The sequence below is a fragment of the Acomys minous genome, assembly GCF_964271855.1.
Source record: "Acomys minous genome assembly, chromosome: 7".
NCBI classification, from domain to species: Eukaryota; Metazoa; Chordata; class Mammalia; order Rodentia; family Muridae; genus Acomys; species Acomys minous.
In genome coordinates this window covers 30,975,916-30,990,024 of record NC_140488.1, presented here as the reverse complement: position 1 = coordinate 30,990,024, position 14,109 = coordinate 30,975,916, and the positions used below count along the sequence as shown (strand labels likewise).

At 46.1% G+C, this 14,109-nt stretch overlaps 1 protein-coding gene across 3 annotated transcripts; it reads left to right on the top strand.

Moving 5' to 3' along the window:
- Positions 1–277: 277 nt before the first annotated feature.
- Positions 278–12,827, top strand: LOC311601815 (uncharacterized protein). Of its 3 annotated transcripts, XR_014780658.1 has the most exons (4): positions 278–1,320; positions 2,360–2,474; positions 3,092–3,133; positions 3,578–3,652. XR_014780658.1 is itself a non-coding variant. In XM_084789541.1 (3 exons), exons 1-3 carry the CDS (start codon positions 594–596, stop codon positions 3,652–3,654), a joined length of 846 nt encoding a protein of 281 aa, XP_084645667.1. In that variant the 5' UTR covers positions 278–593; the 3' UTR covers positions 3,655–3,921. The 3 variants fall into 3 exon arrangements, 2 of the variants coding, with proteins under 2 accessions (XP_084645667.1, XP_084645668.1); XM_084789541.1 differs by lacking the exon at positions 2,360–2,474 and having other exon boundaries at positions 3,578–3,921; XM_084789542.1 differs by lacking the exons at positions 2,360–2,474; positions 3,092–3,133; positions 3,578–3,652 and adding an exon at positions 12,708–12,827.
- Positions 12,828–14,109: the final 1,282 nt, after the last annotated feature.

The following is a 14,109-nucleotide window of genomic DNA, read 5'->3' as shown; positions in this document are numbered from 1 at the left end:
AGAGGCCTGAGTTTCTAAGGACACACACACACACACACACACACACACACACACACACACACACACACACACACACACACACACCACGCAAGAAGGTGTTTCCTAAAATGGAAGGTTTTCGATCAATTATTGGACGATGGCCATGACCATCTTCACTTATCAGCAAATCAGCTTAGAGCAGGCAATGTGGTGACAAAACTGCTTACATAACCGTCACAAGCCCCGCCCCCACCCCCTGTGACTCACAGTATAACCCTTGTAGTCCCCGGATGTTAGGAGAGCCTGTCAGGGTGCCATCTGCCTGGGCTGGTGTGTTCTGCCACCGCGTCCCTGCTACTTCCATGGGACCACCTCAGGTAACACCATAGACTTTTGACCTGTCACCTGGGGTGTCTGCCGAAGCTCCCTCTATAACTCTAAGGGCCCTGTGAATGTCTTTACGAGCCAACAGCTTCCTAATCACAATCTTTACCAAAGTGTCCCGGTGGTCGATGCCATAATCCCTCGCATCGCCCAGACCTTGGCAGTCCGAGGAGTCAGTATCGTCTTTATCCCACTTCCATCAAGGCCTTGTTGAGGTACTGACTAGTGCCATGTCTAACGCTGGGCATCAAAGCACAACCAAAGAAAGCCAAGACAACCCATTAACATTTGAGGGAGAGCGGGTACAGGAAGCGGCAGAGGGTGGCTGCGAGTCCGGCCCGGACAGGGTTTCTGATGTACCTGAAGAACTTAGTCCCGGACAGGTGGAGAGTGTTGGGCCTGAAAGAAACCCAGAGGAAGTGGATGACAGGGGAGAACTTACCGAGGCTGAGGAAAAGTCAGAGGAGGAGGAGGAAGAGGAAGAAGAAGTAGAAAGCCCCACAGTAGATCCAAATGCTGTGGTGAATGCCCGACATTTCCCAATGCCTGACTTGCATATTTTGTTCATGGAGCTAGTCCACACCGTTATGAATCGTGTGTATAGCAAAAACCACATGCTGAGTAGGGACCCCGATGTCATGGAAACACCTGACACCTCTGCATCTGACCACTCAAGTGAGGCCCAAGTACCACCCGGGCCCATCCCATCAACTGTGAGGGCCTCAGACTATGAGAGTCGGGAATCAGGCATGACCCGGAGCCTGTGGGAGGTTATCTCCACATTTCCAGAGTTTGAGGAGCCTGAAGATCTCGAGGAAGCAGAAGATTGTCACCTGTATGAGCCAGTAGTTAGGGCAGCCCAGGAACCCGCCGAGCAAGGCACAGGAGAGGTGGCAGCAGAAGCTACAGCAGAAGAACCACCAAAGCAAGTCATAAAGCAGATCGTGGCCTCAGACGGTAAGGAATCAGGCCTAGGCGCCTAGAGAAGACCATCAGTGCTGGGCAGTGGGCAGTGATGGGGAGGAAGGAAATAGGGCAAAGACCAGGCCCGGGAGGGAGGCTGCTGCCTTGGCTAAGGCTGCTCCTTTACTGGGCAGAAACAATTAGCTGTGCTGAGGCTGGCCTCAGTCAGGTGGGGAAAGGAATGGTTGGATGGCTCCCCTACCTAAGGTCAAACTGTCTGGTTTAAATACAATGGTTTGTTAGTTGTTATTGCTTTTGCTTTTTTTGTTCATTTGTTGTGAGATGGGGATCTCATTACTTGTTGAGGTTGGGCTGGTCTGGAACTCTCTAGGCAACACAGGGTGATTTTTATTCACAATTTCCTGCCTCTTAGGGGACACTGAGTGCTGGGATTAAAGGCCTATATCACTGGGCCAGTTCTATGACAACCTTTCCATGTTTTTGTTCTGAAACAGAGTCTCACACAGGATAGACTGGCCTTGAACTCACTATGTAGGCAAGGTGCCCAAAAGAGAGCTTGGGAGCTAGTAGAAGGGAAGCCTGACAACAAAAGAACCAGAAAATGGCATTCCTCATTTTGAGTCTGTGGCTTTGAAAAGTGTGAAGGTTCTTGGAAATGTGGTTTTCTGCATTGACTTGGTTTGGGAGCACTTGCTAGGAAGGGGAGCCTTAATCTCCATGGATTGAGAAAAAAAATTACTCGAGGGAAAACAAGTAGCTTCCTTCCAAAGTTCTGCCCAAGGTGTAATGGGTGCAAGGTGGCTGACTAATGCCCCTGATTTCTTCTTCTAAGGAGAAGAAATGTACTTCATGGCTTAGGATATTTTCTGGTAAAGGGAGAGACATGTCCCTGGGGAAAAGATCATTGGGCAGATGTGTCAAGAGTAGGGAAATGTAGCCTGAAAACCAGGAAGTGGTTTGGAATTAGGCTATTTTCTTGAGTGTGCTCCAGTGTGAGTGTGTGTGTGTGTGTGTGTGTGTGTGTGTGTGTGTGTGTGTGTGTGGCTTGTAATGGTCTTTCCTGAATAAATAGGTGGATGCCATTCTCATAGCTGGAATGAAGAGACCGGACAAGAAGAAACAGAAAACCAAGAAGCATTTGCTGAAATGGATCCAGATCTTTAAGACTACAGAGCCAGCAAATCCAGGTTTCTGTGCATAGCTAGGAGCACCAATCACTCCCCCTGTAGTTACTTCTCAGTTGAGCCTTGTTCTTTTCTAATTCAGGTTATTTGAGGAAAACTTTATTTCGAATTCAAACAAAATTCAATATAACTTTCTTGCTAACATGTCTTAGAATGTGATTAAAACTTTGTGGCCATCCCTGCTGTTCAAAGGTCTGTTGTCCACCAATGTAAGACTACTAACAAGTGGTAAACCTATTAGAGTTAACCCCTGCATCACATCTAGATCAGTCTCTGTTTAGAGAGCAATTGTCAGAAGTAACAGTGGCGGAGGCTGGGCCAGGCAGGAGTGGAGTCCTCAGGGCTCCACCACAGTTAGGCCATCACCTATACTAAGTAGGAATCAGTGCCTTTTAGAGCACTACAGACAAATTGTAAAACAGTTAGACACTTCAGGTAGGACCATTTTTATTGGCTAACACCTATATATTCATTTAGCTATCAACTTTTATATTTTACACCAGTCAAAAGAAATGTAGTCCTAATAGGATCATTTAGATCCAAATTGATAATTAAAATTTAAAGGCTATCTCTTCAAATGATTAAATTTTCTTCTCCTCTTTCTCTTTTTGTCCACACAGCTAAGTGCCTGGTAAACTATGTGGAAGCCGAAGGTCTGGAGGGTAAGGAAGCATCACATGTGCACCTAGTACTGCCTTTTACAGATAGAGGGATTCCTTCACATGCCAACAGAGCCTCTTAAGCAGAATAAACAAGACTGAGGTGTTGGGTTCATGGGATAGAGGATGAAGTTAGCATGTGCAAGGCTATGGTTTGAATCTCAGGTGCCAAGCACAGGGTTTCATGCACACACATGTGCATGCACACACACACAGACACACAGAGACACCAACTGCCAAAAAGCTGGTGTAATCACATGATTGGTTGCATAAGCACCCTGATAGCCATGGGTTTGATTTATAAGGGGAAATTATGTTGATCCTCTGTAATTCACTTGAGTAATAGCACAAAAGCAGCAGGCATGAACAAGGGCTAAACATTTTCTTAAATACAGGAAGCAAATTAATCTGGTATAATTGTTTGTTTTCTCTCCTTTTCATCTTTAGTGAAGAAGAAGAGCAATAAAAGGATGAATAGAGAATGCTTATTGAACGTCACCAAATTTAGATTGTCCACTTCTTAGCTCAACAAAATTTCATCAACACTGACTTCATCCCAGCCTTCATCATCTACTAGCGATACTCCTAATTATAGATTTAACATCACTTGTTCATGTCCCAAATTAGACACTGTCCCGTGCTAAAATAAATCAACCATACATGGAGGCCACACTGTAATTCAGTTTTACTTCTTTCACGTTTGTTTGACGGGGATAAATTTTCACTACTTCATACTTATTTTACTTCTTTTATTGCAGCCAAATAGGTAAAATGACAAGCTTAAAACAATTTTATAAGCAGGAAGATGAAGTTTCAGGCTTAGTTAAAACTCCATGATACTGTCTTGTTACACGCGCCTTTTTTCTTACCTGTTACAAATATATTTGAAAATATTTACTAAAGTGGAAAAAAGATTTTAAAAAGAAAGCTACCCAATATTCAACAAAGGTGCTCACACATGCTTACCTGACAGGAGAAAATGCCTCAAGATTCCATCTCATCCAAGACAGAATGAGAAAATGGCTATGATAAAGAAAATAAGTGGCAGGCCAGGCATGGTGGCACATGTCCTTAATCCCAGCACTCAGGGAGGCAGAGGCAGGCACATTGATCTGAGTTTGAGGCCCGCCTGCTGTACAAAATGAGTCCAGGACAAGCAGGGATACACAAAGAAACCCTGTCTCCAAAAAGCAAAAAGAAAGAAAGGAAGAAAAATGGAAATAAAAAAAGAAGAAAAAGAAGTGGCAGTGATAAGAGAAAGTCTAAGTCTTATGCACTGCTGAGGGTGATGTAAATTAGCATGGCCTCTGTGGACATGAGCATGGATGGTTCTTAAAGAGCAATAAAACAAAATAAAATAAAAATGGAACTAACAGATAGCCCATACCTATTTCCACAGTTTACATCACCCTTGGCAGTGTATAAGACTCATCAACAAAGCACACAGCTATCTACACAGATATTTTATTCCTACACTATTCCAATTAGCTAAGAAATGGAACCAGCATTGCTTTTCAAGACATGAGTGTATCAAGAAAACAGTGCACATACTCGCTGAATCTTCTTTCATTTCATTTTTAAAGATGGTTCAGTGTGTAGGGGCACCTGCTGCTAGTCCTAAGGACCTGAGTTTGATCCTCAGGGCTCACCTAATGGAAAGAGACAAATGGCTCCTGAAAGTTGTCCTCTGGATTACACAGACACACACACACACAGACAAACACAGACAAACACACACACACACACACACACACACACACAGAGAGAGAGAGAGAGAGAGAGAGAGAGAGAGAGAGAGAGAGAGAGAGATTCATGTGCTCACATACACACAGACAAAATAAATACATATTCAAACATTTAAATTGAAATTATTACATTAGCAGGAAAATTGAAGGAACTGGGCATTGCCATGTTAAACAAAATTTAGAAAAAAACTAATTCATTTTCTTTTGTATTCCATATTTAGATTTCAGTGTGTGTGTGTGTGTGTGTGTGTGTGTGTGTGTGTGTGTGTGTGTACTCTTATGCAAGTCATAAAATAGGAAGGGGAAGATGAAGGAAAGAAAGGAACCTCGGGAAGTGGGAGAGAAGAAAATAATGAGAAAATGTGACATGAAAATCAACTGAAATGTTAATGTCTCACTATAAATCAGAGTAAAATTTATTCTAAAATGTAAAATGTAAGTCCACCAAAAGGAGCACATAATAAAATTTCTCTGGATGAGAAAATACTTTCAAGTTTAGCATAAAGCTAGTTTTCACTGCCATGAAAAAGGCAAAGTTGATTTTTGCAACATAAAAATGAAAAGCTGCACAATTACAAACACTAACCAACTTACAAAACCAAATCCAACTAAGTAGTATTTTCAACAAATTCTTAATAGCTTCTACTTTTATCTACCTGTATGACTGAAATTAACTTATAAATTGCACCAGGAAGGAAACACATAGTTCTGTGTGACTGGGAAGTACTGAGGTCTGACTATGCCTCAGGTGTGGAGGTGGCCCCCTGGAATCCTCTGAGCTGCCCTAATGCTGTGATGACAATCACAAGTCACCACCTCGTTGGCGCTATGATCCAAACTAGGGGTCCCCTGTTTGAGCAGCAAAAACCTCACTCAGTGAACCATCTCCCCAGCACCTAAAAATGTGGTCAGACCTGGTGGGGGAGGAGGACCCCACCTGTGAGAGGTCTAGGAGATGGGAATAGAGTGGGAAAGGGAGGGAGGGTGGGAACAGGAAGATAAGAGTGAGGGGATTTCAACTGGGATGTAATGTGAATAAATTATAATAATAATAAAAAAAGAAAGTAATCTTTTGCCACTTCAAAGCGTCTAAAGTCTCAGTCTTCTTGGAAACTTTTTACCTTTTGCTGAAATTTGAGACACATGCTTTTAAAACTATTCTGCTTGCTAGAATCAACACCAAGTGGAAACAGACAAATTACTCCCTTGAAACATGTCTGGGGATCAAGTCTATAGGGACTCCTTATATGATCCAGAAAAGACATAAACTCGGTATGGACACTATGTGTGTTTGAACCTGAAAAAAAAAATAGTGGGAAATGGCCTGCCTGATCATTCATTGGATGATAGACATCACTCTTCCATTTTCAGCAAATGAGTGCAAACTTTATTATGCAAAGAGGAAGAGGAAGTGGCTCTTGGCTGATCCTTGGCAACACTGCCCCCTGTCGTCTTCCACACAGCTTCCTTTCTCTTCTGCTTATGGAATGAAGTTTGGGTTTTCTGTTCCTGAGATTGTCCATCCATCTTCCCATGGGACTCCTCAGATGACACTTAATAGAATGCTAACCTATAGGTTGTCTCCACAGCACCTACTCAACCCACTCAACCCGCACCACTACCTTAGCATCCACCTATCTTTTTTTTTCTTTTTTTTTCTCCTTTATCAATTTATTCTTGTTACATCTCAATGGTTATCCCATCCCTTGTATCCTCCCATTCTTCCCTCCCTCCCATTTTCCCCTTATTCCCCTCCCCTATGATTGTTCCTGAGGGGGATTACCTCCCCCTCTATATGATCATAGGGTATCAAGTCTCTTCTTGGTAACCTGCTGTCCTTCCTCTGAGTGCCACCAGGTCTCCCCCTCCAGGGGACATGGTCAAAGGTGAGGCACCAGAGTATGTGAGAAAGTAATATCCCACTCTCCACTCTACTGTGGAGAGTGTTCTGTCCATTGGCTAGATCTGGGTAGGGGTTTAAGGTTTACCACCTGTATTGTCCTTGGCTGGTGCCTTAGTTTGAGTCACCTATCTTTTTAAAGATAGATTTGTTTGTTTGTTTGTTTGTTTGTTTGTTTGTTTGTTTATACAGTACTCTGCCTGCAAGAGGGCACCAGATCTCATTATAGATGGTTGTGAGCCACCATGTGATTGCTGGGAATTGAACTTAGGGCCTTTGGAAGAACAGGCAGAGCTCTTAACCTCTGAGCCATCTCTCCAGCTCCATAGCCTCCACTTCTAATCTCAGCCCCTACTCTCTTGCCCCTGTAGCCCCTACTCCCTCAGCCCCCTTCATTACCTGAGTCCCCATCTCTTACCTCAGCTCCTCAACCTTTCCCCCCTTGGGTTGCTCTCCCTCAGCCCTTACTACTCCCCCCACCCCTGGCCTCAGCCCCTAACCCTCATGTAGGTTTTCATCATTCTCTTCAGATCCCCTCACCTCAGCTTCTACTTCTCCCTTCAGCTATTCCTTCACCTCAGCCCCCAGCATGCTCGCTCTCGCTCTCTCTCTCTCTCTCTCTCTCTCTCTCTCTCTCTCTCTCTCTCTCTCTCTCTCTCTCTCTCTCCTCCCCATCCCAGCACTTTTACCCCCACTAGCTCTCTTTTTTACCAGCCCCCCACTCCAGGCTCTAGCTTTCTTTTCAGCCCCTTTACCTCAGATCTAGCTACTCACCTTGACCCCTACCCTTCAGCCCCAACACCTCAGCCCCTCCAGCCCCCTTAGCCTCAGGCATGCATTATCTCAACCTGAACCCAACACCTCAGTTCACCACCCATCATAATTACTCCCCACCTCTCCTGTCAGCCTTTACCCCTCATCTCAGCTGGCCTGGGACCTCAGCCCTCACCTAGTCTCCATCTACTCTTTGCAGCCACCCTTTGCCACGACCCCACCCTTCACCTCAGCCCTCACTTCTCCACTTGGCTCTCACCCCTCTCCTCAGACCTCCTCTCACTTCAGTCTCCCTCTCAGCTCAGCTCCATCCCTTTCAGCACACTCTCTCATTTCAGCTCCCTTTCACTGAACCCCACTCTTCTTCTCCACCCACACCCCATCACCTCAGTCCCTACCCCTTCCTGAGCCTCCAGCCTTCACTTCAGCTTTCCTTCTCACCTCAGCTACCATCAACTCCTTTTCTTCACTCAGCTGTCATTTCTCACTCCGCCCATGGGCTCTCCTCACCTGCAGAGAGCATGGCATCGGCAGGCACCATCTTCACTAGAGTAGTTGTTTTCTTCATGGTCTTGGCGGTTACCTACTGATGTCATGCCTGCCCCAGAGGAAGGAAACTGGACTCTAAGGAGTAAAAATTCTAGGTGAGTTGGTGAGTGTTGATGTAGAGTTAGAGACACTAATGAGATACACTGAAGTTCCAACCAGGCCACATGGCATTGGTGACCTGGGAAGCCAAGTTGCAGACTAATAGAAGGTCCCACAGGTTTGAGAAAGGCCTCAGGGAAGAATGAGGTGGAGGTGCATTGGTCCTAGCCAGAGGTCAAGAGAGATGCTTTCAAGATAGAGTGGGCTATTATATCTCAAAGGGAGGAGGCAACCCAGAACCAAGATAGCGCACGACTGTACACAACTTTCAGGTCCCCACAGTTCGCTTTCTTTTCATAGTTTTGGAAACTTACACTCCATCCTGAACCTTGTCTACTATTCCACACGTTTATTAGTTCCAGGTGATCCAGAGGTTAAAAATGACGGTTGCTCTGTGGAACAGTGAAAGCCAAGGTCTAGGCCTACTCCTGGGCCTGATCATGGACTTCAGCCTGATGTTTAGCCTGGAAGTTACTCTAGCCTTCCCCTTGGGACTGTTCTTGTACATCTGTCTTGGCCTAGGCCTGCAGGAAAAGGGTTCTGCAGTCACAGGACACAAGGAGGTAAACACAGACAAGGAAACAAAAATAAGCAGATGCAGCTTCTACTGCCAAGTTTTCTGTGAAGTCAGCAACAAAAGAGGAAGAAAGGGAAGAACAGGTAGAGGAGGATATGTGTATACTGATTACAGGTGTAAGGGGTGAGGAACCACAGGGCCAACTGGATGCTGGCAAGGCACTAAGTGGTGACAATGGAGGGAGGCAGGAAGAGGTCCATGGGAGGGTGTCAGGGAAGCATCCTGGCTGTAGACTCTGCATAAGCAGCAGCCTTTGTGCCTACCCCATCTTTTGGCCATGTTCAGCTCTGCCCTAGGAATGAGGGAGTGGTAGATGTTCTTTCCTCTAAATCTGAAGCTACAGAGAAAAAGCCAAGATCTATAAGGACTTTTAAATTTCCAAGGGAGCTGAAATTCCAAGTGCAACCTGTGAGCCCCCAGTTTACTGTTCATAGAAAATAGGTGTGTGTTGGGGGTGGGTGGGTACTCCAGAGAAAATGTAAAGAAAGAAAGCCTCAAGGGAAAAAAAACCAGCAGATGTGTTTCTCATTATGAGATCTTGGCTTTTTGTTTTGTTTTGTTTCAAGACAGGGTGTCTCTGTGTAGCCTTGGCTGTCCTGGACTCACTTTGTAGACCAGTCTGGCTTTGAACTCCCACTCGCTTCTGCCTCCCAAGTGACATGTGCCACTGTCCCTGTAGTGCAGGAGACACTTAAAAAATTACACCAGAGGTAAGTGTAGAGATTCCCCAATACACTCACCTAAAGTGGCAAAGCAGGCTGCAGAGGCCATGATTTCTCTGCAGTCCCTGACAAGTACTACAGAAGCCAAGAGTGTGAAGCATGCTGGCTTGTCTCTTCAACAGAAGGCAGGTGGATACCTGTTTTCTACCCAGAAGCCTGGGCCTGCTTGTGGTTAACAGCCTGGTGATCTGTGCCATCTGCAGGGTCAGGCCACACCCAAATCTCCCAGGCTATTACGTTTACCTCACACCCTCCCTTCCTAGACCTTCATCCTTAGTCTTGTTTCTCAGTCAATAAAACCCTTCCTTAGGACAGAGGTTAAAACGTACTTTATCTCCCGGTGACCTCCATACTGTCTGTATGACTGAAACCTCACTAGACCCTAAGCCCCTGCTCTAGGCAACCCATCCTCCTGGTAGAGGTCACGTGTACACTGTAAAGGAGTTTCTGGGCTGTTAGGCCCAAATCTTCCTTCTACACGTGGAATTGGGATGACTGTTACCCAGAAACGTTCCCCCAAAATTGTACTGTACTTAGCCAAGTCTAAAATAAACTGCTCAAGGCAGACTCTACAAGTCTGAACCAACACCTGCTGATTAAGGCATGCTGGGACAGGATCCCCTTCTTGTCTCACAAGGATTATTACTGTGCCTGCCATGGCTTTTGCAGGGACCCCCATGATGGTCCACACCTCTCTGTGTGGGAATTGCAGTCTCCTGGGGTCCCTCCTATTTGCACCTGGACCTCACCTCACAGACCTAGGTTTGACTCTAACACACACAAGCCTAATCTCATCCCCCAAACTCTGACACAGTTTCCCCACCACAGGACTTCACCAAAGCATCCTATGGCAACCAGCCACCCACTGGGACAGTCCTATCTCAACATCCTCCACTCATAAACATCTTTTTCTTTAGAGGAAGGTAACACCTAGCCTCATCCTGGCACCAGAAGTGTGATGCTTTCTCATAGGCTGGAATAGCACCTATGCAGGAGAAAGGCCAAGCAAGTGGGCCCAGCTGGTGCACTTACTCCACTGTGCGTGAGGTGCCAGGCACATATGGTAGGTTGAAACAGGGACCCACTTAGATTAGGTGACCATGCTTCATCACATCCCCCTGAGAGCCATCTTCCCTTCAAAGGATTATCCCAGCTGGCTAGGCCCAGCTTCCCTGAATGGAATGGCATCTGATTAGGTGGAGACAGGGGAAGGGATGCAAGAGCCTGGTCCAAGGTGCTGAAGGATGAGGCCCATCCAGCCTTCAAGCCCCTGGGATTGGGCTTGCAGATAGGTGTACATGACTGAACTGGGGAACTACAGTGCCAAGGGACAGAAGGAACTGGAATGCCCACGCCTAGCCAGTGTCCATTTGAATGCACCTGACTTCCTTGGCCTCAATGTGGCCAAATCTCTGCAATCTGCTCAGAGGAGAGTAAGGATACATGGGAAGACATTCATGTCCTTCTCCAGAAACACATGCTGTCCGGCCAGCTCCTCTAACTCCCTGAGGTACTGACAAAGCTTTATCAGACTATGTACAGGGGCCTCTTCCAGTCTGATGTGGAAGCAGGGCTCCGCACATCACCTCATGTACTACCCTGGACTCTAGTAAATGGTCACTCACTAAGGGGGACTCGGGTCACCACCATCCCTCCAGACACCCACCTTCCACTAGTGGGTGGTCACAGTCCTCACTTCCTAAACTTAAGAGCCCCTGCCTCTGGGAAAGCAGGACAAGCATGTGGGCAAGCACCCAGCCATGCCTGTTGCTTGGTGAGGTCCACCCAGAGACTGTGCCCAGGGACTTCAGGGCTTGCAGTTACACATGGTTGAAATGGGAACTGAGCTATCCGGGGTTAGAAAGGCCTACAGCACCTGTTCTTTTCAGTGTGCCCACGTATCTAGTTTTCCTCGCTGGACCCATCTGCCCAAGACACAAAAAGTTCAAAGAATATCACAGGGAAGGGGTAGCAAGCCCCTGCCCACCCCCAGCAACAGGCAAAACTGTCCCTTCCACTCCTCTAGGGTCCTGGGGTCCTGAAAGAGATTTCTCAGACTGTTCAACCCACTGAGATTTGGAAGTGAGGGTCAGGACTCCATGGGCCAATCCTGGGTCCCAATACCTCTTCACCAACCTAGGAGGACATGGCTCATGATGTTGTCTGCAGACCCTCCTTACCCATGAAGGTGGGCCACACCTAGCTAATCTTCCCAGAAAAGAAGAACCCCTGCCCCTCTTAAAGCCAGCATGAGGACAAAGGCATATGCCTGACAGAGAGTGACTGTCCTGGGGTGAAGGCAGGCAGATGGGCTGTGGGTGGGTGGTGAGGTGTTGGGGGGAAGGGGGCACAGGAAGGACAGTGGAATGTGTGAAGGTTGCATCTGGGCAAGTATGCAGGGAAACTGCCTGAACAGGACGCTGTGGGACTAAGGCCTATAAAGGCCTGGGATGCCCTCAACCCTCTTTTATATGATCCCTCCTGTGGAAACATGGACTGACCTCAGGAGAATGTCTGCACTGCATGGAAAGAAAGAGTGTGTGTCCCTAGACCCTTAGCCTGCACACATGCTCTCCTGTCACTCCTCTCAGACCCTGGGGCCCTGACAAACCTTCCCCAGGCTGACCTCTCTAGCCTTTTCCAGTTTGATGGTGAGTTCAGACTTAGGAGGTCACCTGCTGGACAACCATGGGCCCCAGGATACCTAGTACCTGAACTATGGAGATGGGCCTCACAGCACTGTCCCTTCCCTGATCCCCTCTCTCCTTCTCCCTCAAAAGGGGTCACAACCTGAGTGACTTCACTTCTGGAAGTGAACTACCCTGGATCCTATGAGACTGTCTTTCAGCCTGAAAACCCCAGGTCACAGCAAGCCACCAAACCTCTTACTCTGGTGGTGGTCACTGCTAGTGAGAAGTCTCTTCTGGAAGTGTACTACAGTGAGTCTGGACATTAGTCACTCCACTAGGGACATATACCTCACAGCAATCTCCCCACTCCCTCTCATAACCTCGAGGGTGCTCCCAGCTAGCTAGATGTCACTTCCAGAAGTGAACTACCCTGTGTCTCAGGAGATTTGTCCTCCAGCCTGGGAACCTCACATCACAGTGAGTCCCCAAAACTACTCTTATCCTGCAGGGTGGTCACTGATAGTGAGAAGTCACTTCCAGAAGTGTAATATAGTGGGTCCTGACATTAGTCACTCCACTAGGGACATGGACCTCACAGCAATCTCTCCCCAACCCTCTTACAAGATCTGTGGAAGGAATCAGACTCCACAATACTGAACTGCCAGACTTCAAGAGTGTGGAATCAAGAATATGAATCTCCAGGAAGTGAAATTGGCTGGGACCCCTAAATCTAGAAACATCTTTGCACATGAGCCATGCGACCCTCACTTTTGCTTGAGACCTTTGTGTTTCTTGCTCAGGAGGTTGGGAACATGGACAGTGGGACACTTGTGTTATTAGTGATGCTCCCTAAAGCAGTTCTGGGCTCTATCCCAGAAACTGAGAGTCAGGCTCCTTGGAGGTGAAACCTGCTGCATCCAGACATCGCTACATCAGGGGTTACTCCCACCCTAACCAGTACCCTCGCTCCTTTTGTAATCACTAAACTCCAAGAGGGAAAATTAAAGTGTTTCATTAAAAAAATAGACAAAAGTAAGTGGTGGACATTCAGCCAGCTCTGCAGAAAATACTGGAAGGAACATTGTCATAGAAAACCAATAGAAATTAGTCAAAGAGGCCACTGTTGAAACATAAACAATAACAGGAGAAGCAATCAAAAGACGTCAAAGAAAACACCACAAGTCAAAAAAAATTGAAAGGAATTAATACAAACCTTTCAAAGACAACTCTCCATACTGATAGTCTCACCTTGCCATCCAAAAGACACAGATTAATATAGAATTATAAAATGGGAGCCATCATTTCGCTGTCTTTAAGAAATATAGGTGTAGATATTTTAATATAAGACAAAATAAAATTCAAGTCAAGAAGAAAAGAGATAAAGGAGAGTCCTTCATTCTCATCAATGGACTGTTCTGGTGCGAGAGAACAATCATCTTAAAATGCATGAGCCAAACACAGGGACACACAATGTGATGGAAAAATGTAAAGCTACAGTTAAAGACCAATACGCTCATAGTGGGTGAGTTCAATACCCTTTACCACTAATAGAGAAGTCATCTGGATTAAAAATAAATATGAATTAGATGGACATAAAAGAGTATATCAACTGAAGGCCATCAGTACACTTTGCACCTAAGCGACATTTGTCACAATTGGATACACGTTAAGAGAGAAAAGAAAGCTGATGAAGAATGTTGATAAAGCATCCTATATTCTAAAAGAAAACAAAGGAATAAAGCAAACTATTAGTATCAAAATAAAGGATATTTTACAGAACTTGGCAAAACAAAATGGGAGAGTGGAATTGAGAATTTATTAGGGATGGGCATGGTGGCACATGCCTATAATCCCAGTGCTTGGGGAGGCAGAGGCAGGCAGATCTCTAAGTTTGAGGCTAGACTGGTCTACAAAGCAAGTCCAATACAGCCAAGGCTACACACAGAAACCCTTTTGTGTTTGACAGTGTAGATGTCTAAATTG